The 24993-nt window shown below is 55.9% G+C and overlaps 8 protein-coding genes across 8 annotated transcripts; 3 read left to right on the forward strand and 5 right to left on the reverse strand.

Annotated features, from left to right (window-relative positions):
* Positions 1-275: 275 nt before the first annotated feature.
* LTHEOB_4428 (Chromosome segregation protein) lies at positions 276-1821 on the reverse strand (the record flags this gene model as incomplete). The annotated part of the gene is made up of 3 exons (XM_035513461.1): positions 276-505; positions 556-975; positions 1032-1821. 3 exons carry the CDS (start codon positions 1819-1821, stop codon positions 276-278), a joined length of 1440 nt encoding a protein of 479 aa, XP_035375132.1.
* Positions 1822-2109: 288 nt separating this feature from the next.
* Positions 2110-2898, reverse strand: LTHEOB_4429 (Short-chain dehydrogenase/reductase SDR; the record flags this gene model as incomplete). The annotated part of the gene is made up of 1 exon (XM_035513462.1): positions 2110-2898. The coding sequence occupies one exon, from the start codon at positions 2896-2898 to the stop codon at positions 2110-2112; it is 789 nt and encodes a 262-aa protein (XP_035375133.1).
* An 864-nt stretch (positions 2899-3762) lies between these two features.
* Positions 3763-4720, reverse strand: LTHEOB_4430 (uncharacterized protein; the record flags this gene model as incomplete). The annotated part of the gene is made up of 3 exons (XM_035513464.1): positions 3763-3893; positions 3948-4455; positions 4502-4720. 3 exons carry the CDS (start codon positions 4718-4720, stop codon positions 3763-3765), a joined length of 858 nt encoding a protein of 285 aa, XP_035375134.1.
* A 1028-nt stretch (positions 4721-5748) lies between these two features.
* On the forward strand, positions 5749-9243 carry LTHEOB_4431 (Chitin synthase; the record flags this gene model as incomplete). The annotated part of the gene is made up of 3 exons (XM_035513465.1): positions 5749-7894; positions 7945-8129; positions 8185-9243. The coding sequence occupies 3 exons, from the start codon at positions 5749-5751 to the stop codon at positions 9241-9243; spliced, it is 3390 nt and encodes a 1129-aa protein (XP_035375135.1).
* Positions 9244-10260: 1017 nt separating this feature from the next.
* LTHEOB_4432 (Conserved serine-threonine rich protein) lies at positions 10261-13227 on the reverse strand (the record flags this gene model as incomplete). Its single annotated transcript, XM_035513466.1, has 1 exon — positions 10261-13227. One exon carries the CDS (start codon positions 13225-13227, stop codon positions 10261-10263), a length of 2967 nt encoding a protein of 988 aa, XP_035375136.1.
* Positions 13228-15180: 1953 nt separating this feature from the next.
* LTHEOB_4433 (F-box domain protein) lies at positions 15181-16653 on the reverse strand (the record flags this gene model as incomplete). Its single annotated transcript, XM_035513467.1, has 1 exon — positions 15181-16653. One exon carries the CDS (start codon positions 16651-16653, stop codon positions 15181-15183), a length of 1473 nt encoding a protein of 490 aa, XP_035375137.1.
* Positions 16654-19439: 2786 nt separating this feature from the next.
* On the forward strand, positions 19440-21395 carry LTHEOB_4434 (Zinc finger C2H2-type protein; the record flags this gene model as incomplete). The annotated part of the gene is made up of 1 exon (XM_035513468.1): positions 19440-21395. One exon carries the CDS (start codon positions 19440-19442, stop codon positions 21393-21395), a length of 1956 nt encoding a protein of 651 aa, XP_035375138.1.
* A 1645-nt stretch (positions 21396-23040) lies between these two features.
* On the forward strand, positions 23041-24635 carry LTHEOB_4435 (Ca2+ H+ antiporter; the record flags this gene model as incomplete). The annotated part of the gene is made up of 4 exons (XM_035513469.1): positions 23041-23322; positions 23378-23765; positions 23817-23949; positions 24005-24635. 4 exons carry the CDS (start codon positions 23041-23043, stop codon positions 24633-24635), a joined length of 1434 nt encoding a protein of 477 aa, XP_035375139.1.
* Between the last annotated feature and the right edge of the window lie 358 nt (positions 24636-24993).

Consider the following 24993-nt stretch of genomic DNA (forward strand, 5'->3'; position numbering starts at 1 on the left):
TGTGGACGTGGGCCACCATCATGTTCGCGAGGTCAATGGGTTGTTTGTCTGCCCTACTCCGAAAGGAGCAGGAAGAGTCATCATTGCATTGGTGTAAATGTTCAATAATACCCGCACCAAAAGCCGGGTAACCGGATAATCCCATGACCGTAGAAAGACAGTGGTGTACCAGACACAAATCCGGTAAAGCGAACCCAGAGGTATATTGCAGTGCCCATTACGCCCAGACCCAACCGTACCATCCTTTCCTCTCCCATCCCCAGAATAAATTCCGTCTAATCCTCGATAACAACCTTCTTTGTCATGCAGTCGACTACTTTTGCATAGAACTTTGCTGCGCTACTGCGAGGGAAGCAGATCTCTTCGGTCAGGTAATCTGGAAGGATGTCCAAGAGGTCACGATCCCTGTTCTCGTCAAGTAGAGGCGTATACGCGAATTCAGCCTCCTCATAACTCTGGCTGGACGGATTATCGTCCGAAGCGACGGCAAGATGGAAATGCAGCGCTTTACAAATGTCAACGAGCTGTCGCATCGTACCCACGGGGAAGACTTACTGCCATTGCGACCAGTTTGAATGCAGTCGTAAATGTCTTCGTCCTCTCCACGCTTGACTGCTCTAACGATCAGCCCAGTAAGGTCGCTGTAGAGGTCCTCCTTCAACTGCCTGATCTGAGAATCCTTTGCTGCCTCAGAGCTGCCGGCAGTCATTGCTCTCTGAGCCTTGACGGCGCTGCCTGGAACCTTGGGCTCAGGGTTCGCCGACGAAGCTCTTGTGGCGGCCAACTTCGCTGTGAGCGTCTTGACTTCGGTCTGCGACTCTGAGAGTTGAGTATGAAGTGCTTTCTTCTCAGACGCAAGTTGCTTGTTGGTCGCACTGAGCTCGGCCACTCGACTCTTCAAAGATTTCGATTCCATCGCCAAGGCACGTTGAGCGGCCAATTCTTTCTTCAATGAGGCAATGAGGTCATCCTGTGCTGTACCAGAGTCAGCGCTTCTAGCCTCTCAATTTTGCAGACTGCCAAGACTTTACCTCTTGCTCTATCATCCGTGCTCTTCTTAAGATTCTCGAAATTGACCCCGGCATCGCGTACACCGACATCACGCAGGTTCTGATATTTGACGTCTAGATTCTCGAACTTCTTGGTGATCTCACCAAGCTTCCTGCGCAGCGTTGGGTCGTTGCCCAGCCTTTCAGTATCTGAGGCGACGCTGCCTCCTCGTCTGAAAGATGCCGGTGCGCGCTGCTTGGAGACAGACCTGGCGCGACTGTCTTGCCTCATCAACGGCTGGGTCTCGGGCAGCTCCGGGATGTCCTCAATCGATGGTTCGATGTCCATTGGATCTGGATCATCCTGCGTCTCGGGAACGATCATCGCTGGCGGGTCCGGAGAGGGCTCCTTCTTCGTCTGTCGGGCTCGTCCCTTCGGTGCGGCCTTGGCTTTCTTCGCCGGTTCTGGCGCGGTTAGGCTCTGGTCGGCCTGTTTACGGCGACCTCTAGCTTTGCTCGTTGCAACCGGGGCAGCGTTCTCCAAATCGTCGAAATCTTCAGCCTCCTCAGTGTCCGTGGCATTGGGCTCGGGTCTTTCAGCCAAAGCCTCCCTCTTCGGTGGCGCTTTCTTTGCGACTCTGGCCTTCCCTGCGGTGGCAGATGCGCCACTGGCTCGTCGAGTTGTTTTTTGAACTTTGGCAGCGGCTGCCTTTGGGCGACCGACAGCTCGCCTCTTGGTGGGCACGGCGTTCTCGACGAGGGAATCGGAGGTCATGCTGTGGGCAATTGAATCCTTGGCGAATTCGTCCTCGGAGGCAGACTCGTCGACCATGTAGGAAAGAGTAGGCGCAGCTGCGCGTCGAGACATGGCTGTGCAGTGGGAGCGCGCAGTCGCGCGGGAGTGGGTGGTTGTCGTTGTGGTGTCCGGTGGGAGTTGGCGACGAGGGCTGGCGGGGAGGAGCTTGTAAGCTGCAGGCGTAAACAATGCAAATCCGCCGGCAGCAAGCGCGACGCGCTCACGCTAGTCTAGTTTGGGATACCATAGCATCTCATCACCAAGCATCACAACTCTCCACACAACACATTATATTCGAGTAAATAACCCCATCGCCGGCGTCTTCTATTTCCCACCAGCAGCCTCCGCATACTGATCGCCAAACGCGCCGAACCACCTGTCCACTAGCTCAGCTGCCATGCCAGCTCCGATCGTCTCGTCGCCCCTCTCCAGTTTCCTGGCGACTTCCTCCATGAACTCCTCCACGCTCAATGCATTCGGGTTCTTATCCTTCTTGTTGTCGTCCGGGTCGTCTCGCTCACGGTGCAGAGCCGTCGCGACCGTGGGTGGCGCAATTTCAATGACCTTGATCTTCGTGTCTCTCAGCTGCGTGCGCAGGTTCATTGACCAGAAATGCAGCCATGCCTTAGTGCCGTTGTAGACGGGGTTTATGATGCTGATTGGTACGAAGCCCAACACACTGGACACGTTGATGATGACGGCACCGTTCGGGTTGGACTGAAAGTGTGGCAGTAGGCCTAGCGCAAGGTGCATCGGCCCGCGGATGTTTGTGTCGATCTCTTGGTCCGCCTTCTCAAGGAAGTCGGTTGCGTTATTTTTGAGCACCTGCAGTGGTCGCTGTACGCCCGCGTTGTTGATCAGGCAGTCAACTTCAGGGTGCTCCGTCGTGATTTTGTTGATGAACGCGGGAAATGTCGAGGTTGCGCTAGTATCCAGGACATAATAGGCCGTAGCTCCGATCTCTTTGGCTGTGGATGCGAGACTGGACTCGGTGCGACCCGCGATGATGACCTTTTTTCCCTTTTTAATGAGGTACTCGGAAAAGGCCTTGCCAATGCCGCCGCCGCCTCCAGTGACCAGGGCACAGGAGAAATCCAACTTGTTCGACTGCATTGTCTCTGTTTGCTGTACTCTCGAGTGAGCGACGACGTCGAGCGGGAAGTTCTTCTATCCTCCTTACTCCTCTGCTCTATGATACAGTGGTGGTGCTGGACTGTAGAGAGAAGAAGTTAGGATATTATCGGAGCGCTTGAAGGAAGCCTTGACGTTATATGGGCATTTAGTTCCTGGTCCACTCCCATAAGCATGTGTGCTCATAAACTAGTTTGCACGTCAGCACCCAGCTCTCGCCGATCAAACCTCAGATCTGACAAACCGCGTCCCCGCATTTGCCTGGTGCTTAGCAACCCGTGCAACGCTAGTTTCTGACGGATCGTAAAAACAACCTTGGGCCAACTTGCTTCTAGCATGTGATGCCAACTCTTCTTCCTTCTTTGCTTACAATAGCTAGTCTCTAGGCCGAACTTAACACACATCCATGTATGCATTGCGATGATTATCGAGGTAGGAAGTATGTAGGCAAGAATACGGGTTTGATATCAACGCGAAAATCAACTCATGCTTGCCGGCATAATTGTAAGAACGAACTTGCCCGAATACTCCGGTCAAAACGCGAGCTCCCTATGATATCGCATCTATGCTTCGAGCCTAGTACTTTTTAACGGTGTTTCGTTTCCATCACGCAGTACGTCACATAAAATCTAATTTTCTGTTTTCTGCCGGTTGAAAACATCACTTTCCCTTGAAGCAACTCCGCGGATTTAGATTCATGCTTGAAATTACATGAGATCATCTACTCGTAGGCAATAGTCAGGGTCAAACACCTCTGATCATCAGTTTGAGACGGTAAATTTTTTTTGCAATTCACGGTAAAAAAAAGAACTACGGGTTCCAATCCACATCAAGCAAAGTGGTGCATTATTCTTCATCCACTTCTCGCTCGTCTTTCTCGAGTAGATCGTACTCATAGAAGCCGTCTCCACAAAAGCACCCTGCAACCAATCTCGCCAATAAGACGCAGAGAGCAGCAACCCCCAAGGTAATGAAAACTAAAGGAGTCCAGTATGGTCTGCCAAGTCCCAGGGGTCCTGCTCTAACACTACTTTCTTCCTCCTGCTGGCGATAATCACTTTCTTCTACCCCTAGGAGCTTGAGCTCCAGACCGGTAGGTAGCTGCGGCTCGGATGTATCCTTGTGGTAGTCATCAATGTCCTGGATTTCCCACCATACAATCTCGACTGGCTGCGTGCCGTTTTGAAACAGGTAAACCAGGACAACTGCGATGTCAAATATCTCCTTTCCCGGACCTGTATACGCTAAACCGTTAATGTAGGAGATGCGACTGATATTCCAGCGATGCGGGTTGGCAATGCCGATACTCGTGGCTGCACCGGGTACGCGGAGGGGCGTTACTGATTCGACAGCGCCATCCAGATATTCGGACACGGTTGTGGAAGGCGGGGCTAATAGGTTGAGCCCCCTTTGAAATGGGGAGAGTGATCCAAAGTCGACGGGCGGAAAGAATGGTATACGGCGGTCGATATCGACTGGATCTGCGTGAGTCCAGACCAAGTTGCCCGCTCTTGTGTCGGACATGGTGAGGTCGTATATCTACGGCGGTCAGCGATGCCTTATCTTCGGCGGTTTCGAGGCGTACGAGTGTGGCGTCATTGCTCTTCCAAGACTTTTCGATGCCAATATCGAACACGGGACAGTCAGTACATTCCAATGTCAGCACGAGCCGCGTGCTGTTGAGGATGCTGCCACTGCCGGCGGCGTTGGTGGGATCCAGCTTCTTGCATGGGGGTGCGCGATGGCCGTCGGTCAAGATGGCGAACAGAAGAAAGAGATAAAAAGCGAGGGGATGGGCAGACATTTTTCGTTGCATGGTAGGTCAGAAAGGAGAGTATGGGCAGGTCGTGGCTTGGGGGGAAATCAGCTCGTATTATGAAGGCGATGGAGGGAAAGGGTGACGAGGAAAAGGTGATGATTTTGGGGTTAGTGTGCGGCTTGCGTTGCACCAGACAGTCGTTGACAGCGGCCAATACGAAGGCAGTGCAGAAACAAGCCTTGAGGGATTAAAGCTTGTCTGTTCTCGAACTGTGGGGGAACCCTTGATCCAGCCCAGTGTTTGGGACGCGGCCACGGAGCGGCGGCGCTTTCCGGCTAGAACGGATGCACCTATCATCGTCTTCTGACACTGACACCTAGTGCAGCCACAAGAGTCGTGCTTAGTAGGTATACGAGGACGGTTTGCATGGGATTGCAATAAAGGACGGACAATGGCAGCTTCAACTCGCCGACTTTGTTGCAATACCACGCAACCCAACCACAGAAAGGAGCATCGGCAACGCAGCAGGCAAGGTTGGTCTCGCCTTTGCTAACAACTGCGAGCTGAAGAAAGAGAGTCAGGGGCGAAGTCGATTGTTGCGCGGCGAGGTGGCTTTCTGGTGGGGCGGCCGGATGCCGAAGGAGTCCGCGGAGCCCACGGGGTATGACGTACCCAGACCGAGGTGGCTGCGCGGTGCCTGAGGCGCGCGCGTGTCGCGTCGGGCAGCAGGGGCGGCGCGCGTCGGCAGGGCCAATGGCGCGCCTTCCCGGTTTGTCGCCCGGACAACACCAGGGCAGCAAACAGCCCTAGCGTCGTTCCCAGCCTCCCAGCCAGCAAAGCGCGCTCGCGCCTCAGCCTCCAGCCTTTTCTGCTCCCACTTTTCCCGCCGCCTGTTTGTCCTGCTTGACTACACTCTCTCTTCGCCACTACCTGCCGCCCTTCCAGTCGGTCGTTTCTGCTCGTCGCGTCGCGCCTCCAGACCAGCTGCCTCGAGTTCCGCCGAGCTGCCGCCAGCGATCCCCCACATCTGACGCACATCGCATTCCACCCGCGCCCCGGGCCCGCGAGCTCCCATGGACGGCTCTCGCACCCCCAACTACCAAGCCCCGCCCGAGTATGGCTACTACGATGACGATTACCCGCCGTCGCCCGAGCACTACTCGCGCGCAGGTTCGTCGATGCGCCTGCTGACCCATGGCGACCCCCACGACTACAGCCCGTTAGTACCCCCCAGTCCTTCAGCAGCGCTACCGCCACTGGAGCCCAGTCCTCTCTCGGGAGCACATTCCTCCCAGCCCCGGGGACCTGGCTTGACCTTCGGGTCTCGCCCTCCGCCGGGTGCCCCACCAACTCAGCATGCCGAAGATCCCATGGCGGACTTTTTGCGCGAGGCCGAGCAGTCCCTGTCCAATTCGCAACCGCAGCAGCCCGACCCTGCGCCAGAGTCTTCTGCCTTCAAGCGCGGCACCGACAAGATCAAGAAGACGATCAAGCTGAACGTCAAGCGCAAGCCTGCCGCCAATACACAAGGCTCACCAGAACAACTTGACAGGCCGGCCCCGCAGTCCTCATACGATTCGTCAATCTATCCGTCCACCACCTCGCTGCCGCTTTCGAGAGCTCCCTCTATCCTGGACACCGCACCGCACATTCCTCCGCCTGACCTCGACGACGCCTACATGCCTTACCGTGCTGCCACCCCGACCAACCGCGCCGGATCGCCGACGAGACCCTGGACCCCTTCCATCCGGCCCCCTGCATCCAGCGCTGCCTATGAGCCTCTCGACCTGAACGGTAGTCCACGCCCTGGCACGCCGTCGTCCCGCTACGGCGGCAGCCCGAAACGCCCACTGCCGCCCCAGCCACTCTTTGCTGGCGGTCGTCCGATTTCGAGCGATTCGAAGCACAGCGAAGCTACCATTGCTATTGACAACGACGATGTCTTTGGCGCTGACGGCGACATGGGCTCGAGGCCCGAGCTCCACCCAGTGGACTCGTTCAACAGCCACTCGACTTTTACTGACGAATTCTACGACGAGAAGCACATGGGTCCAGCCCCAAGCCCCGGAAAGCAGGAACGACGCGGCGCCCGTCAGAAACGCGTGGAGAAACGAGAAGTCCGCCTTGTTAATGGCGAGCTGATCCTCGAGTGCAAGATCCCCACTACTCTCTACAGTTTCCTTCCCCGCAAGGACGGGAGCGAATTCACCCACATGCGGTACACTGCTGTGACGTGCGATCCCGATGACTTTGTCGACAAGGGTTACAAGTTGCGTCAAAATTTTGGCTCAACAGAACGTGAGACGGAGTTGTTCATCGCTGTCACCATGTACAACGAGAACGAGATTGACTTTACCCGCACTATGCATGGCGTCATGCGCAACATCTCGCATTTCTGCTCTCGCGCAAAGAGTAGAACCTGGGGTAAGGACGGGTGGCAGAAAATTGTCGTTTGCATCATTGCAGACGGCCGTCAAAAGGTGCATCCTCGTGTCCTCGACGCTCTGGCGGCCATGGGCTGTTACCAGGAGGGTATCGCCAAGAACACTGTCAACGACAAGGAAGTCACAGCCCACGTCTACGAATACACCACCCAGGTATCTCTCGATTCCGACCTCAGATTCAAGGGTGCCGAGAAGGGAATTGTTCCGTGTCAGATTGTCTTCTGTTTGAAAGAGAAAAACCAGAAGAAGCTCAACTCCCACAGATGGTTCTTCAACGCTTTTGGCCGCGCCTTGAACCCCAACATCTGCATTCTTCTCGACGTTGGTACCAAGCCAGGTTCGAAGGCGTTGTACTATCTTTGGAAGGCGTTTGACACGGACTCGAGCGTTGCCGGTGCTGCCGGTGAGATTAAGGCTGGCAAGGGCAAGGGTTGGCTGGGTCTTCTGAACCCGCTGGTCGCCTCTCAGAACTTCGAGTACAAGATGTCTAATATCCTGGACAAGCCACTCGAATCGGTTTTTGGTTACATTACTGTCTTGCCGGGTGCTTTGAGTGCCTATCGGTACCACGCCCTGCAGAACGACGAGACTGGACATGGCCCCCTGAGCCAATACTTCAAGGGAGAAACGCTCCATGGTCAAGATGCGGACGTTTTCACGGCGAACATGTACTTGGCCGAGGATCGTATTCTCTGCTGGGAGCTGGTTGCCAAGAGAAGCGAAAGATGGGTCTTGAAATACGTGAAGAGTGCGACTGGAGAGACTGATGTGCCAGGTAAGCTCCTCCTCATGCTGGTTCGAATGCAGTAGCTAACAACTGTGCAGATGCCGTTCCCGAGTTCATTTCCCAGCGTCGCAGATGGCTGAACGGAGCGTTCTTCGCTGCCGTGTACTCTCTGCTTCACTTCAGGCAAATCTGGGCAACAGACCACACGCTCTGGCGGAAGATTCTGTTGCACGTCGAATTCGTCTATCAGTTCGTCAGCTTGCTCTTCACGTACTTCTCTTTGGTAAGTGAATCAATAAAATACGTGTAGCGCCTCAGGTTATTAATTTTTGATACAGGCCAACTTCTACTTGACATTCTATTTCATCGCCGGCTCTCTCAGTGACCCCAAGCTGGACCCCTTCGGACATGGCATGGGTCACGTAATTTTCCAGATCCTGCGATATTCTTGCGTCCTCTTGATCTGCATGCAGTTCATCCTGTCCATGGGAAATCGTCCTCAGGGAGCGAAGAAGATGTTCCTCTTCTCTATGATTGTGTATGGTGTCATCATGATGTATGTGACGTTCGCGTCAATCTACATCGTTGTCGACCAGCTGCGCGATCCAGACACGAAGTTCGAGCTCGGCAACAACATCTTCACCAACATGATTGTCAGCACAGCCAGTACGATCGGCCTGTATTTCCTCATGTCGTTCTTGTATCTGGATCCCTGGCACATGATCACTTCCTCGGCCCAGTACTTTGCCCTGCTTCCCGCCTACATTTGCACACTTCAGGTGTACGCTTTCTGCAACGCGCACGACGTTACGTGGGGTACCAAGGGCGACAATGTGCAAAGCCGCGACCTCGGCCAGGCCAAAGGAAGTGGTAACACGGTTGAGTTGGAAATGCCCTCGGAGCAGCTCGACATTGATTCCGGCTACGATGAGGCCCTTCGCAATCTCCGCGACCGCATCGAGGTGCCCGCGCCGGGCCTCAGCGAGAGTCAGGCCCAGGAAGACTACTACCGCGCCGTCCGTACTTACATGGTCGTTGTGTGGATGATCTGCAACGCCATCCTAGCCATGGCTGTCTCGGAAGCCTACCCGGTTGGCGAGGTCGGCGCGAACTTCTATCTCAAGTTCATTCTGTGGAGCGTCGCTGCGGTGGCACTGTTCCGCGCCATCGGCTCGAGCGCATTCGGCGTCATCAACATCATCCACATGATCGCCGAGGGCCGGTTGAAGTGGCGTAAGAGGTCTAGCAGGAGCAGCAGCAGTCCGAAGACGAAGTTTGGACGCACCAGCAAGTTCACCGGCTGGCTGCCGAGCTTCGGCACGCCAAGCTGGGTGAGTAGCAGCGGCAGTTGGGTGAGCAGCAAGGCAAGCAGCGTGGGAAGCCGCTTGAGGAGGTAAGCGGGGGTGCATTCATTTGCATTTGCATTTGCATCAGCCGTCTGTTCAGCGTCAGGACCAAACAGAAGGTCGGGGGAAAATGGCGTTGTGAAGGTGTAATAACGGTTTAGATTCACGATGTATGATACTTTCCGGGTTTTTATGATGCGGTCACGGGTCTCTTTGGTTACGTTCATGTCTATCATAATGAGGATTTGGGATCGGGGCTTGGATGGTTCAAGCAGGGGGAGCTTGCATCGGCATATTCGGCATTAGGTTTTTTTTCTGGGATAATGATACCACTGCATTTTCTTACCATTCGTATCCTCGATGCACGGTGCATAAGTTGTGGCACAGATTTGACATTGCTTTCCTGTGAGCACTCAACTGATGGGGTAGACATGAAAACTTGACGTAGCAAGATTTTGACCGTACGAAGATACTAAGAAAGGATTGGTGTTGGTCCATTGAGCGGACATGGATACAACTATGGCAATGACATGCTAGGTGGTCTGACATTTTTTTCTTCTTTTTTGCCTCAAGTGTCATGGTTCATTGACGAAATATGACCGCTTCTCAATGTCTACATGATCTGGGCTCGTCTTTACTATCTCTACCAGAGCATAGAAATATATGAATGCTTGACAGTAAGTTAATAGACGACAGGGCATAACGCTTTTTGTCGAGTACTTTGGATCATATATGTGCGTCACAGTCATCTCGGCACCTTTGAGCTGAATTTGCGGGAGAAGGGTTTCAATGCTATTGGAAGCTAGCTAAACAAGAGGGGAATCATGGAGAGAGGTCAAGGGTACATGCTATTTGCTTCCGTCGTAAAGTCGTGAGAGGGTGAAATCCAGAAAACCAAAAGTGGGGAGGGGTATCGGGTGTCTTAATGAGTACAATGCCTGTCCAGCGTTGCATGCCCAGTGTTGATGCCTAGTAGTACACAACGATGATATTCTCAATTGCCAAATGTCTTTGTCGAATGCCCACGAGTCGTTGAAATATCAATGCAAAGGATACAACTCGCTTGGTCTAGTATCCCTTGGCCACTTCACCGGCAACACCGGCAACGTAGCATGCAGCAGTGGCCCAAATCAAAGTAGTCAGGACAGTCTTGACGCTCTGTCCCTTCGAGCCCTCCCTGCGGCGTTCGCCTGAGAAGACAGGCTCAGTCTTGCGCACCTTCTTATCATCTTTGTGGCGAGTCGAAGATTTTCTGGCGGTAGCCGGATTCTCCATCACAGGATCGAGGTTGATGTAACCAGTGGGGGACATGGTGGGAGTAGGAGGCAGGGGAATTGTGGTACCGTCAACCGGGTTAGGACGAGGAGCACGTTTGTGAGTCTCCTTGACAGACTTGTCATCGCGAAGCCGCAGGATCAAGAGGTTCGCGGCCGAGACGACAGGTTCATAACCGTCTTTTTGAAGAGAAGTGAGTTGTGGTATAAACTTGGCCGGTTGAGACAGGTTCGAGAGCGCAACGCTAAGGGGGATTGGGTGTTCACCAGGACTGTGGACCGTAGAGGATGTTTGAGAAGTGGTAAGCGATCTTGTCGAGGGGTCGAAGGCGAGGAGTTTGTAGATACGTGGTTTTGCAGAATTCGTGGCGGCGGGGTCAGTCTCCTTGGAGTTTGCATTTGCAACATGAGTCTGTCCACTAGCATCGGCGGCGGAAATGCCTGATGGTTGTTCAGCTGCGGAAGATTCTGATGTTGACTCTTGAGAAGGCTGTGGAGATGAGGAATCCGGCGAGGAAAGCTCAGCCTCGAGGTTATCAGGCTTGAAGTGGTAAGCGTCGGAATGCTTCTCGTCGTAGGACGAGAGGCTCTTGTGCACATCTTCATCCACACGCCAATCCTCGAAAGCTTTGGGTTCAAGTGAAGCTTCCTCTGCCTGGCGGTGAGTAGTGGTGATCTTGCCATAGTACTTTTCGTAGATCTCGCGCACTTCACGAACAAGAGCAATGTCGTGTAGACGTTGCTCTCGTGCCGCCTCGACCTTGGCGGCCTCTTCTTTCGTGCTCATTGTCTCGACAGCACCACCATCGACCGGAATAGCCAACTCCTCCTCAAGGGACTTTCTCTTACCATTCGCACATGCATCCAACTCCCGCTGGAACGACGTCTCAAGACCGGTGGGCTTCCGGGAGAATCCTTGGCCGTCAAAATCGGAAGCAACGCGCGCCGCACCTAAAGCCTGTTCCTGGAGCTCTTCTTCTAGAGATTTACGTTGGCCTTTCTGGCAGGCCTCGACCTCTCGCTCATACGACGTCTGTAATCCTAGCGGTTTCAGCGAATATCCATACCAATCTTTGACCTCGTCCGGAGCTGCTCCTTGCTTTCTCCGTTGTTCGACTGACCTCGGGGGCGCTGTGGCTGATTTCGATGCGCTATAGCTAATCGAGCTGTCTGGCGCCTTCGGGGTGCAGATGTCCGAATATGTGGCTGCCCCAAGAGACATCTCGCTGAGCTGCTTTTCAAGTGAGATCTTCTCACCATTCCTCACAGCTTCGAGCTCGCGAGCGTACGAGGACTGGAGACCTGTAGGATCAAGGGAGTACCCATCGTCCGGCGATGCAAGGTGAGCATTGTCACGGGCCTGGATCTCTTGCTCCAGGCTTCGGCCTGAATCCAGTTCTCGCTGGTATGATGTCTCTAGACCAGTTGGTTCCCGCGAGTAACCATCGTCAATGATATACTGCTCTGGGCTCGTTTTAGCACTGATCTCATCGGCAAGCGAGTAGCCTGAAGTTTTCTCTCTTTCGAAGGATGTTTCAAGACCCATTGGTTCCCTAGAATAGCCATCGTCCACGATGTAGTTCTGGGGCTCCGTCTTTGCCTGGATGTCCTCAGCAAGGGACCGCCCAGCGGCTTGCTCCATCTCAAAAGACGTCTGCAGACCCATTGGCTTATGGGAATAGCCATCGTCATATTGCACTGGGTTGGTCCTGGTTTGAATCTCAGCAGCCAGGTCACGACCGGAGGCTTTCTCTCTTTCAAATGATGTCTGCAGACCAGTTGGGGCCTGAGAGTATCCATCGTCGAAGCTCTTTCTCGCAGCGCGGGGAAGAGAAGTCTCTACGGGTGCTTCCTCAGCCATAGCCTTGGCGAATTGCTCTGCAAGACGTTGACGCCTCTCAAAGATTCTCTTGGCTTCCACCCTTTTCATGACTCCAGTTAGAATCTCATCAAATTCCTGTGACAGATCCTGTGAAGCAGTTTGCACCCCCCGAGCATAGGTGGCAATACTGCGAGTCATTGCTTGGCCAGTTTTGATCTGCAGCTCGAGGCGATTCAGCGTGGAAGGAGGGCTCTCATAGTGGACTTCCTGAACGAGCCACTCGGATGGCGGGGCTGGCGGCTTCTGAGGCTGCTCGCGCATGTGCCTGTCATACTTGGCCAAGGATTCCTGTAGATGATCATGTTCGGTTGTGTTGGACTTTGAGGCTGAGGTCTGAGTGAAGTCCTCCTGGGGGACCCAGCCGTTCGAGTGTGCTGATGTGTTGGTATTCTTCTTGTCGTAGGCGGACAAGGAGTCGTCACGGGGATCGTGGTGGCTTTGGGAGTAATGTATTGAAGAATCCTCAGCAAGCGGGGCATCAAAAGCACCATACTTTGGGACCATTCGACCAGTGATTGGGTCGTAGGAAAGTTCGACCGTAGGTTGGTGCTCAACAGCAGACGATGGCTCCTGTGCTTTGGATTCGGTGGAGATGGGGACGGTCTTCTTCGGAGCATCGTCGGCAGGCGGACTGCGCAGGATGCCGCGAAGCATTTCATTCGAGCGGCCAAAAATGGCCTCGTAGGGGTCAGCCTCGATCTGCTTGTGGAAGGCATCCATTTTGACCTGGAACTGCTTCCACTCCTGGTCGGCCTCGTCCCGCCATCGCGGCCAGCGTCGACGTCCCCAGTTGCTAACGCCGCGCGAAACAACAGAGGGAAGCTGGGCACGCGGCATGGCGTGCTTGGAGACGCCCCGGTTGATGCTATGAGCCAGCATGGTGAGGAATGCAGTGGGTGACGGTGGTCATGCGTGGCCTGGAGGCGAGGGGTGCGAGTTGCAGGGTGCTGGACGAAGGAGAGGTTAGAATAAGTGCTGGCGGGTGAGGGACGGGAAGCTTGGGCGGCGGACGAGGGGAAGAGCGGCTCGCGTGAGCGGTGCGGAGACGCTGTGGAGCAATCAGCTGTTGTGACGTACCTCAGTGTGCCTGGTGTGCAATAGATGAGCGCGGGCGTCAACCCACGGGCGAGGCACAAAGAAAGCAGAGCTGCGGAAAGGGGAGTGGAGGGTGGAAGAGCTGACGGAGGGGAGAGCCGCGGGTTTTGGTGCAGCAGCAGGCGTCGAGGGTGGGCGTGTAACTTGCGGGCGGGCATTGGCTGCGTGATTGGCGTGATAATCAGCACGCGGGGTCGGTCGGAAACCAAGGCGAAAGCGGGCAAGCGGCGTGTGGAGAAGCGCGCAGGGGCCGCGCCCTGCGGCCTGCGCTTGCGCCTGCCGTGCCTCACGTCGGCTGAGCCCGGGCGCTTCGAGCGTTTGGCAAGATGCTCTGCGTTCGGCCAGCTTGTGTCGTGCCATGGCCTGATCGCAGCGCGCTGCAGAGCCGCTGGTGCGCGCTCTCCAACACCAGAAGGCCGCCCGTCCGGCGCCTCACGATGTGCCTGCACGGCCGCCTGGCGCTCCGCCACCAGTCGATAGCCGGGGGAGCGCCTAGCCCCCATCCACAAGCCCACCGCGTCACAGTTTCACGTGCAAGCACCGCAAAAAGCCTCAAGCCAGCTATCGTCAGGCCGCCCACTATTATTGTGGTGCTCTATCGCGACGCCCGACCGGCACCTCGCGGCCTTATTACTGCCCTCGGACGGACCCAAGGATACACGCCCACTCTCCGCGTCATCGTGAGTCTCGCCGACTGCGCTTAGCTCGCCTCATGATACGAGTGAGCCGCTCCGACGTTGCCGATGCTCATGTTCATTCCGACGATCTACTGTCACGCAAATGCAACCTCGCCTGAGCGGACCCAGCGCTTTCCGTGCAACCATCTTTGACTGACTGCACCAACACTTCCGCCATCATTGCGTGCGAGCCTCACTTGTTCGCCCCCACGAAGGACGTTGTCCTGATACGGCAATTTCCGATATGTATTCTAGCTCACGCACACGCCATCTTGTCGAGGCTCAGGAACACTCTTAGTAGAACGCCGGCCTTCCATTTGCATCCGTCCGCCCACTGCTAAGCCTTCACCGCCAATCAAATGGGTCGAAACATTACCAGTTTGCTATCACGCCTGTAACAGCAGAATAGACGACTCATTCTATTTTTTAGCAATGCATCTTCATTGGCTAGACCACAATATAGTAGACTCCGATGAGCCAGCCAATGCTACAAGCAAAAACGCTCTATCTACTTGCCGTAGCTAACGGAGCAACATTACAAACCAGTAAGAGAATGGGCTATACGCTTTTTTATGCGCATACCCCTATCCCATGTATCATGCGCATTCTTCTACTTGACCCCACTGTCCCCCTAAGCGTTATCTACGCAAGAGTTAAACTAAAGCTTATACACTACAAATACGAGGAATAAGAGGTGGACCTTGAAGAACTAACATGCAACCGGCCTGTCCGTGAGACCACCCAGGGTATAAATGAGAGACTATATCTCTATGCTAGCTATGTAGAATTTTGCAAGTACCGCCTTCGTTTCAAAACCATAAGCAGCCTCGGAAATGAAATTATTATCCACCGTTTGCAATCTGAAAATGAGGCCGCAGGCCATCTAGTTGCTCGGTCGCTTTGGTGTTCGAGGAGACCCTGCTATGGCAACCGTTCCGAACAATCCCGCTTTAAACTTAAAGATCCACTGTAGGAGATGACCCAACGCCCATGAAATGCCACGACAGCTCCTAGCGCACTTGGATAGGGCTCCGCAAAGAGACGGTGTCGTCCCTTATCTCTAATACCAGTTGTGCCCATCCTCGCCTTTCTTGATGCCTTTCGGATTAAGCGACTTGACTGCTTGATACGGTATGAAATCGCTGTCCTGCGATTCAAAAATTGCTGAAACCGCACGCTTTCCGATGGCCTTGAACGAATCGTACTCCGCCTCTCCATTCACCGCCGCCCACTCAGGCGACGCGGGTGTTGTCCCGTCGCCCAAATCACTCCATCGAGTCACCGAGATGGACTGCTTGAATTTCTGAAATGGGTCGCTCTTGTCCTCGGCTAACTTGAGCTCGATCAGATACTCAGTCGGACATTCGGTGCAGCGACGGATTGACTTGCATTCCGTGCACTGGCTGACGACTTGCGTGGCAGTCGGAACATGTTTGATGCGTGAGTCGATGCGCCGCGCGAGCTGTTGTTCGGGCCCATTCCCCTGACGCGGCTTCGGAATGTGATTGAGCGCGCACTTGCACAAGTTCATCAACTCGCCGTCTCGCCAGTGCGCACAAACGGAGAAGTAAGGCGAATAGTCTTCCCGCGAGTATAGTAGATGTCGCTGCCCGCTGAGTGGAAGACCGGCCGGTGCGAAGGTGGAACTGATGACGCGGAGGAAGAGGTGATTATTGACGACGTAGTAGCGCGTTTGGTGGGACCAGCCACTGGCGGTGTCCTTCCAGCGCCGGAACAGATTCTCCACGGGAATGCCGTATTCGAGGCCATATCGTGCCGCTCTCGTTGGGAGCTGGACGAATGTGAACGGGAGATTGCGGTTTGGCGTGAGCCGTGTGCGGGGAGGCGGCATGAGAGGATTCTGAGCATGGGGACAGATAAACAATGGGTTGAGTACATTCGGAGGCTTGAGTTCCTCTTCGCCACGGTGTATGCGGACGTGGTAGATTGCGCATGGAAAGCATAAAAGATGTGCGGGAAGGTGACGGTCCATAGGGGCCAAAAATTGAATCCTGTCCTGATGATTTTCTGGCAATCTCAACGCTTCCCATGGGCCTGGGCCCAGGATATTGGCCAAGGTCTTGTTCGCGAACGCTAAGCTCGCAGCGTCGGCTGGCGACAAGAACTCATCTACAATTTTGTGCCACAACTTGGGCGGCAGGCTGGAGATCAAAGGCTCGCCAGGCGGCCGATTTTCGTCGAACTCTTCGGGTATATCGTCCTGGCCTGGCTCGAAAGAGTCCTGTAGGCCATGGATCAGTGCGGTAATGTCGCGACGTTCTCCGGTATGCCTGTCGATCAGTGAGGCGTCCGGAGCCGTAGAATGAGGCGCCGGATGCAAGTGCGACTGCGCACCTTGACTGAGCAGGGTGCTTGCACTTCTGGAGATGGTCTCGTTGTTCCTCCTGACGATTTCAGCGCTGACTGACTCGGAGGGCGGCTTCTTGACCAGGCGGTTTCGCGATTTCTTCGGCCTCAACGCGCCCTTCAATCGTGCGCCCAGGCTGGATGAGTGCGGGGCAGTATCGGCCATCTTGTGGTGGAGATGTAGAAGGTAGATTGAGCTCCATGGCCCATTTGCCTTGGGCTGGGTAGGGAGAGCGCATCTTATGTCATAACCCGTGTCGTTCCGGCGCGCATTGCTCGGATCTACATAGGCCCCGTCTGCCGACCCATCTCCGCCGGGCCCTCCCTACCGTCCGCCCGCGTCCACGGAGGCATGTTGCTGTCTCTGCACCCGTTTGTGAAGGCAGCAAGCAGTCTTCCGGCCTATAGGCGCGTCCGGATCATGTCAAGTGGGCACCCAGCGCTCAGCCAATCGTTGGCGCAGATCGAAGGCAATACTCGGGAAAATTGGCCTGTATCTGAGTGGTGCGCGGCGCTTCTGATTCGTCAGGGCAGAAGTCTACACAGCGAAAAGCAAACACAGGCATTGATCCTCGCCTCCGCGTGCTCTTCCCAGCATTAATCCAGCGAAGACGCAAGTTGAGCCGCAACAAGCCGCAAGGTGAGGCGGGCACGTGGTGAACTTGTGCCACATCGCTAGAAGGCCAGCTGAGGAGCGATTGAAGGTCATTCACCCCACGGATTCGCTGGCTGTGGGGTGGAGCAGCCGCCTGGTGACCGTCATGTCACCAAACGAAGGACAGCGGAGGTGGTGGGATCAGGTGGCGGCAAGGAGCGTCGTGGCAATGGAGCGGAGGGGCTGGGCGGCGGGAGCGCACGCTTTGCTGATGATAGGCGGGCTTTATCGGCGGATGGGGCGGAAATGCTTCTCGTCGGCAGCGTGACCCTGGCTCCAGGGTGCCAAAAAGGCCGCTGAACCGCGCGCTGCCTGTCCCTGAAACCCCATCTTCCCCACGGAGCTGCTGTCGAAGCGCAGATCGCAGCCCGAGCGAACCGTTGTACAGTGAAGCAGACCCCGCGCCGTGGAAGACCGCACAGCCGGCGCGGATCGCCGCCAGCGGCCCCTTCCACTCACCAAGGACCCTCCCGTCCAGTGCGCCGCCCGACGCTTCGGCAACACACTAGCACCGCACTCGACACCACGACCGCCTGAGCGCTCAGCCGCCGCTCTGAGCATTCGCCGAGACGTCAGCGTGCGCTAGCCTCCAGCGCCCGCCGTCGCCCTCAGCTGCGCGCACGCCTCCGCTCGCCAGACGCCGCGCGCTATCAGATACCTATCACAGCTGCTCAGAACACGCCTCTTGTACCACCCACTACCGTCTGCCACGCTCTCCCCGCGCGTCTGTACATGAAACAACGCCATTCGGCTCCTTGGCCCTTCCCTGCGTCCTGCCATTCGAAGCCACCTGAAAAGCGGCTATCAACGGGTGAGGTTGAGGGCTCCGCGCGCCTGCTCAACCACCACATGCGCAGCCAGACGTCGCGCGAGCTATGACGGCCGAGATTCTACCCGCGCAGGCAGGGACCTCGTTAGACTTTCGCAATCCGCTCGACGCCCGCCCTGCGCACCAGCCGGCCCCCAGGATGGACAGGCAGGAGCAGGAGATAACGAGTCCCACCTCGGACGAGAACCGCGGCAGGCGACGCACGCGCGACGACGACCATGTGGACGACCAAGACAACCAGGCCGAGGACGGCGACGCGCCGCCCGGTTCTTCCAGGAAAAGAAGGCGCAGTCGCAAAGGCTTGGACAAGAAATTTGAATGCCCGCACGAGGGTTGCGGCAAGAGCTACTCTCGCGCCGAGCACCTGTACCGCCACCAGTTAAACCGTAAGCTTTGCCTCTGTTTCGTCGCCAATGGAACAACTGACACGAGGGAGACAATCCAAAGCAAATATATCACTGCGACTTCCCCGACTGCCAGCGATCCTTTGTGAGACAAGATTTGTGCGCCCGGCACAAGGAAAGGCACACTGCTCGAGGCTCCCAGCTGCTGAGAAAGGACACATTCATGCACAACCTCAATCCAATCGTGACAAATGCAATGGCAAACAAGAACGGGAAACTAGGAAATTCACAGTCTTCCCCGGTGGTAGGCAGCTCCGAGATTGGCTACCCGGATCGCACTGACACGACGGCAGCCTAACTCTACGGGTGGCATTGCGCAGTCACCAGCATCGGCTTTGGGCAGTGCGACACCTGCAGGATCCGCAATGTCGCCGCCGCTCGGTGCAACAACTCAGCACCATGGGAACGGAGCAGCATCGGACCGTGCCATGAGCGGCGATAATTGGCGGTCTAACAGCGTATCGCAGCAGATGTCAGATCAGCACAGGAGATCGTCAACATTTAGCGCCCCTCAACGCTCCTCGAGTTTTGACGCAGCGAATAATTCCGGGTCGCAGTACTCGCCTCGAACTTCAGCTCAAGGTTTTGGTGCGCCTCCCCTACGTTCGCAAAGTTCTGTCGGCAGTGGTGTGCAGAATCTCGGCATGAATTCGCCCTACACCTCAGCTGCTGGTGCCTCACAGGCGTATAACTCTCCTGCACCTCTGACTGGTCAGCTATCCCAATCGCCCGCAGCCTACCAAGGCCAGAATCACCAAGGCGTCCCTTCAAGCTTTAGCTCACTGCCTCCTCCGGGCTTCTCTACGACGAATCAAAACTCGCAAGGCTCATCCCGAAATTACCCAATGACATCTTCGATGTCTATGCAGGGTGTCGAGGCCACTGGCCAAGGAGAGCGAATGACCGCTGTCAGTGAAGGCCAGATTATAGAAAGCATGACGCCGAATAACTACTCCATGCCCGTATTTGGGGGAGAAGGGTACAGCCGGTCACCCTTTGCGATGGCAGACGACTTCACGGCCTGGCTTTTCAACGAATCAAATCTCGCAACTGGCCATTCGCCCATGGGATATCCGGCAAATAACATGTCTAGCGTACCAGCATCTGCCGCCTTCGGCCTCCAGGGCCCTTACTTTGGATATGATGCCACTGCGAGCGGGTATTTCAATCAGCCTGCGCCGCCCCATCAGCCAATGTCTGTTAGCAGCATCCTCGACACCAATTTGCCTGAATCTGCGCTCTCAGAAGAAAAACGCCAGCAGATTCTCGACCTTATCGAGAATCGCTTTAACGAGAGCAGCCACGCACCTGTCAAAAAGCAGAAGGAGGAGTTTTTAGAGGGGAATAAAGATGACGATACGCACGTGCTCAGCCTGCACATGATGCAAACCTATATCGGCTCCTACTGGGTCCACTTTCACACACAGCTGCCAATCCTGCACCGGCCGACATTCAGCGCTGCAAACTGCCCGCCGCTATTGCTGGTCGCAATGATGTCCTTGGGCGCGTCCTGCCTGGAAAAGAGCTTCGGGCAGGAGTTGACGACTACATGTGCAGAACTTGCCAATTTTCTTGCATGGCACTTGCGATGGGAAATTTTCATGGATGCCGATTTTAGGCCTCCAGCAAAGTTATGGGTGTTCCAGGCGCTTATTCTTCTCGAATGTTTCGAGAAGATGTATTCTACGCGTCCGCTGCACGAGCGCGCGCACATACACCACGCTACCACCCTCACGCTCATGCGAAGAGGTAGTTCGCTGATCGGCAGGTCGGCGCTGGACTCTCCGCCGAGCGTCAAGGACGGTCGCAATGGATCTGTCTCATCTACGGCAAATGCGCAAGAGGAATGGTGGCAGCATTGGATATCTAACGAAGCTACACGACGAGCCGCGTTTGCAGCGTTTGTCATCGACTCGATACATGCAACCATGTTTGGCCACTCGGCAGTTATGGTCGCACATGAGATGCGACTGCCGCTGCCGTGTGACGAGGCGCTCTGGTCAGCCACGAGCGCCCAGGAGGTTGGTCGAGTCGAGGCGAGCCTGGCCAGCAATGGTGTCAAACCGACGACGTTCCTCGACGGCCTCAAGAAGACGTTGAGCGGATCTGCTGTACGCACCAATTCATTCGGCCGGACGATCCTTATGGCCGGCCTCCTCAGTGTCAGCTGGCACATGAACCAGCGCGATCTCCAAGTGAGCTCACTTGGGGCATCTTCGGCTTTGGGTGGGCGAGACAAGTGGCGCGGGAGCCTCACGCGCGCTTTTGACTTTTGGAAGCAGGATTTCGATGCGTCGCTGTCTAAGAACGGCGAGTTGACAAACTCGACGGCCTTTGCCTATAGCAACGGTCTTGTCGATGACAACGTATTCGAATCCAGGACCGTGCTGCATCACCTGGCGCACATGGCTATGCATGTCGATATTGTCGACTGCCAAATATATGCGGGCGCCAATCGCTTACTCGGCCGCAGTATTACACCACAGGATTACGCAGGTGCACAGCGTCGGATGAAAGAGTCATGGGCCCCAACGGCACGCGCGCGCGATGCCACGTTCTACGCTCTCCGCTTCCTCTCCCAAGTTCTGCTCCCACATGAAAATGGTAACGGTGGAATTCGGGCTGGAGCGGCGACTGGCCAAGGCCCACAGAGCGCGGAGCAAGCTGCAGGGTTCACGTATTCGGCCCGCGACGACTCCCTGCTCAATCGACCTTGGGTTCTTTATTTTGCACTGCTCATCGTCTGGTCGTACGGATTCGCTCTCGACGGACCCATTGACCCGGTTTACCAGCTGGACAGCCGTGAGGACATGGTCCGAGATATGCAAGGCTTCTTGCGTAGAGTCGGTGGAGTGCGGGCGCCCGACGCTCTGGTGAAGATTCAGGACAGGAACGCGTGCCTGGGCATGCTCATACTTCTCCGTGACAATTTCAGAAAGACGAGGTGGGAGCTTCTTCACGAAGCGAGCAATCTGCTGCAGAAGTGCATCGCGATGTTGGCGCCGGGGTGCACTTATTGATGAATTTCGACTCTCGTTGATTTCCCTTTGCTGCTTGCATCTCCTCCGAAGACACTGCATATCCGCGAAGATGAGGGTCGGTTTGTTTTCATTTTTGATTTTCCACCTGTTCATGGACGCCTGCTGTGCGACATGTTCTCTCTCGATTCGACATTGCGCCGCAAGAGCAAGCGATTGAGCGCCGCAGAAGCGTGTACAGCGGGAGCGATTACGGATTGCCGTTGTAAAAACAAAAACACGGAAGAAAGGCTGGGGTCTATTGTGGAGGAGTTAGGCTTAGGATATGGTCATCCACGAGATTCTACGTAGGGGCATTCGGTCATTTTCTTTATACCCACTCTATTAGCTTTTCCTTAGCTCACTACTGTAGTGGCATTGAGCCTTGCCGCTGAACCCATTATCACCAGATTGAACTCACCGGTGGCCAGCCCAGAGTGAGGCGAAGGCGTCTCGAGACCAGTAGGCGCTGGTGGCTGGCCCAAGTATAGACAGACTGTGGGACCGGCCCGCTCGGACGGCCCCTCCCGCGGACAGCGCATAGCGTATCTTCGAGGATCTGGACCCTGCAGAAGGGGAGCGTGGCCGGGGAACGCTGAAACGCAGCTCTGGAAAAGTGGACTTGTAGTGGAAAGCGGCTCTCAGAAGCGCGCGCGTTGTGTGAAACGCGGAGCACGGGCTGCACTGCCACAGCTACAACGCTCGCGGCTATCTGTGGAGCCGCAGTACGGAGATTGGGACCGCGCGCTAGCTTGCAATTGGACACGATGCGCTATTTTCCTTGGGCCAAGCAGATCTGTGGGCTCAGGCTTCGGCGCGTTGCTCTGCTGGTGTTCCAACAGGGACCCTGTCCAGCTGCAGCGCGGCGCCGTGACTGGCGGTCCCACCGGCCAGCGAAGAGCTGCAGCTGCACGACGTCGCCTCATTTGCCCGTGTAGATGGTTATTCTGCGTGTTTCGTCGCCCCGTCCGGCCACAGACATGCCAGCACGCAGCACGTATGGCATGACGTACAGCAGCGCGAGCAGGAAATTTCGTGCTGCGTGCCGTCTTGGCTTTGGCGCGGCCAAGCGCGCCGGCCAAGGCAACGGTTGCACGCGCGAGTCACTCAAGCACGCCAAACTCGACGCCAGGAAGTGCTTGTCGGCGGGGTCAGCGCTGGCGCGCGCGAGCCCGGTCCCAGGCGTGGGAAAAAATAGAATGCAGGCGCGCGTCCAAGGCGCCTTCTGGAAGTCGGATGCGAGTCAGCAGGTGTTGCGGCTTGCTGCCAACCCCGGAGTGGAGCGACAACAGGCCCTCTGCCGATCAGCGCGCCTGCGCTCTATGCAAGCCCCATCAATCTTGCTTCAGGCCAGCCTTCAGCCAGAACCTGCGTCCGCTCCTTAAGTTCTGCCAGCCCGCCCCTCCATCCTCAGCTTCCTTCTCGCCAGACGCCCCAATCGCCGCATTCCTAGCCTCACCCGCCTCCTCTGCCAGCTCACCGCCAACACATCCAGGCGGTGAAGCTGCTCTCTGACGCCGAAATCCAGCCAAGCCACAGCTGCTTATAACTCGGCCCGCTCCCCGCTCCTACTCCCCTGCAGCTGTGAAGACTTCAATCACCTCCGCCCACAACCTGCTCCTCTGAGAGGAGACCCCCAGCAGACACCATGGCTCGCCGCACCCGCATGAGCGAGAAACCGCGCGACGCTTCCGAGGCCACGGCCGTGGAGCGTGGCGGCACGAAGAAGCCCAAGCCTGCCGGCAAGCACAGGCTTCCGATGTTCAACCACAACGGCCACCGTGTGACGACTGGCATCCACCCCGATGGCGAAAGCGGCCGCAGCGGCATCCACCCCATGCATTTCTTCCGCATCTGTTTCCGCAGCTCGGCTCCATGGTCCAAATACGCCAACTTGTTGTGGCCCGTTGTGCCTGTCGCCATTGTCATTGTGCGTCCAAGCGTCTGTGGGAGAGGGGAATCTTGCCATGCTAACGTCGCAGTAGGGTTTTGCCAAGCGCCATGCGCACTCAGACCATTGGAACCTCGCCATCTTCATCCTGAACTACATTGCCATGGTGCCTGCTGCCAATCTGATCGGCTTTGGTGGAGAGGAACTCGCCCGCAAGATCCCCAAGGTCATCGGCATCGTCGTCGAGACCACCCTGGGCTCCATCGTCGAGATCGTCCTGTTCGCCATTTTGATCACCAAACCCGCCACCGAAACTTTCAACCCCGTCCAGATCATTCAGGCCGCCATTCTCGGCTCAGTCCTGGCTAACTTGCTGCTGTGCATTGGCCTGTGCTTCTTCTTCGGTGGTCTTAGGCGCGAGGAGCAAGAGTTCCACGAAGCAGTCAGTGAGGTCGGAAGCGGACTGATGTTGGTAGCTGGAAGTAAGTTTGTACGCCCAAGTCTGCTATGCACAAGACACTGACTAGCGGTAGTGGCTTTGATCCTCCCTGCAGCTTACATCAGCACGCTCCAGAACTCGGAGTATGCTGGATCCGGAAACTTTGAACTGGACGGCCTCAAGATCAGCCGTGCAACGGCCATCATTCTCCTGATCTCTTACCTGGTGTAAGTTGCCTACCTACAAGTGGCATTTTCAACGTTACTTACTGTTCCATGTCAGCTATGTCTGGTTCCAGACGCACTCCCACCATGGACTGTACGACGAGATTTTCGAACACGACGAGCTGAAAGACGAGGATCGCCACGAAGATCTCAAGAAGGACAAGCTCACGTTGACTGAGTGCTTCATCGCTCTCACCATCGCCATCGGATGCGTCTGCTGCATTGCGTACCTCCTTGTCGACCAGATCCACTACATCGTCGAGGTGCGCCATGTCAAGGATGCTTTCGTCGGTCTTATCCTGGTTCCCGTTGTCGAGAAGGCGGCTGAACACCTGACGGCCATCGATGAGGCGTACGACAATCAGATGAACTTCGCGCTTGCCCACGTCCTTGGAGCATGCATTCAGACGGTCATGCTTAACACGCCCATTGTTGTCTTCATCGGCTGGGGTCTCGGCAAGAACATGAGTTTGGCGTTCGAGCCCTTCCAGGCCATCGTCCTGATCCTTGCTATCTTGGTCGTTGGAAGCTTCCTGCGCGATGGTAAGAGCAACTATCTCGAAGGGTTCCTGTGCTTCATCGCCTACCTCATCATCGCCGTCTGTACCTACTACTACCCCAACCCTACTCACGGGGCATCGAGCTCCACTGAATCGAGTACCTCGAGTACCTCGAGTGCCGGGCACTGAGCTGCAACGGGGGATCATGGACACAAGATAGTGGGGTGAGGTCCAGGACTGCGGGTGGCGTTTCCTGTGAGGGATTAAACGGCCTGGGACACGTCAATGGGACGATGGTGGCATCCTTTCCAGGCAGACGTGTCTCAGTTGCCTGAATTGCCAGCTTGCCAGCACCTCCGTCTGCCTGAAGGATTTGGCCTGGTGCGGTCCCGACGTCCGGCCTTCTCGGCGTGCCTGACTGATCAGCTGGTCCTTGTTGCCTTGGTTGGGCACCGTCACTGCTGCTGGGTACTGGCGTCTTCCGCTTTTTCCCCCGAAAACCGGATACAGGGCATTTCCCATCTGTTCTGCTTTTCTTCTCAGACAA

This window comes from Lasiodiplodia theobromae (assembly GCF_012971845.1).
Source record: "Lasiodiplodia theobromae strain AM2As chromosome Unknown scaffold_11, whole genome shotgun sequence".
NCBI classification, from domain to species: domain Eukaryota; kingdom Fungi; phylum Ascomycota; class Dothideomycetes; order Botryosphaeriales; family Botryosphaeriaceae; genus Lasiodiplodia; species Lasiodiplodia theobromae.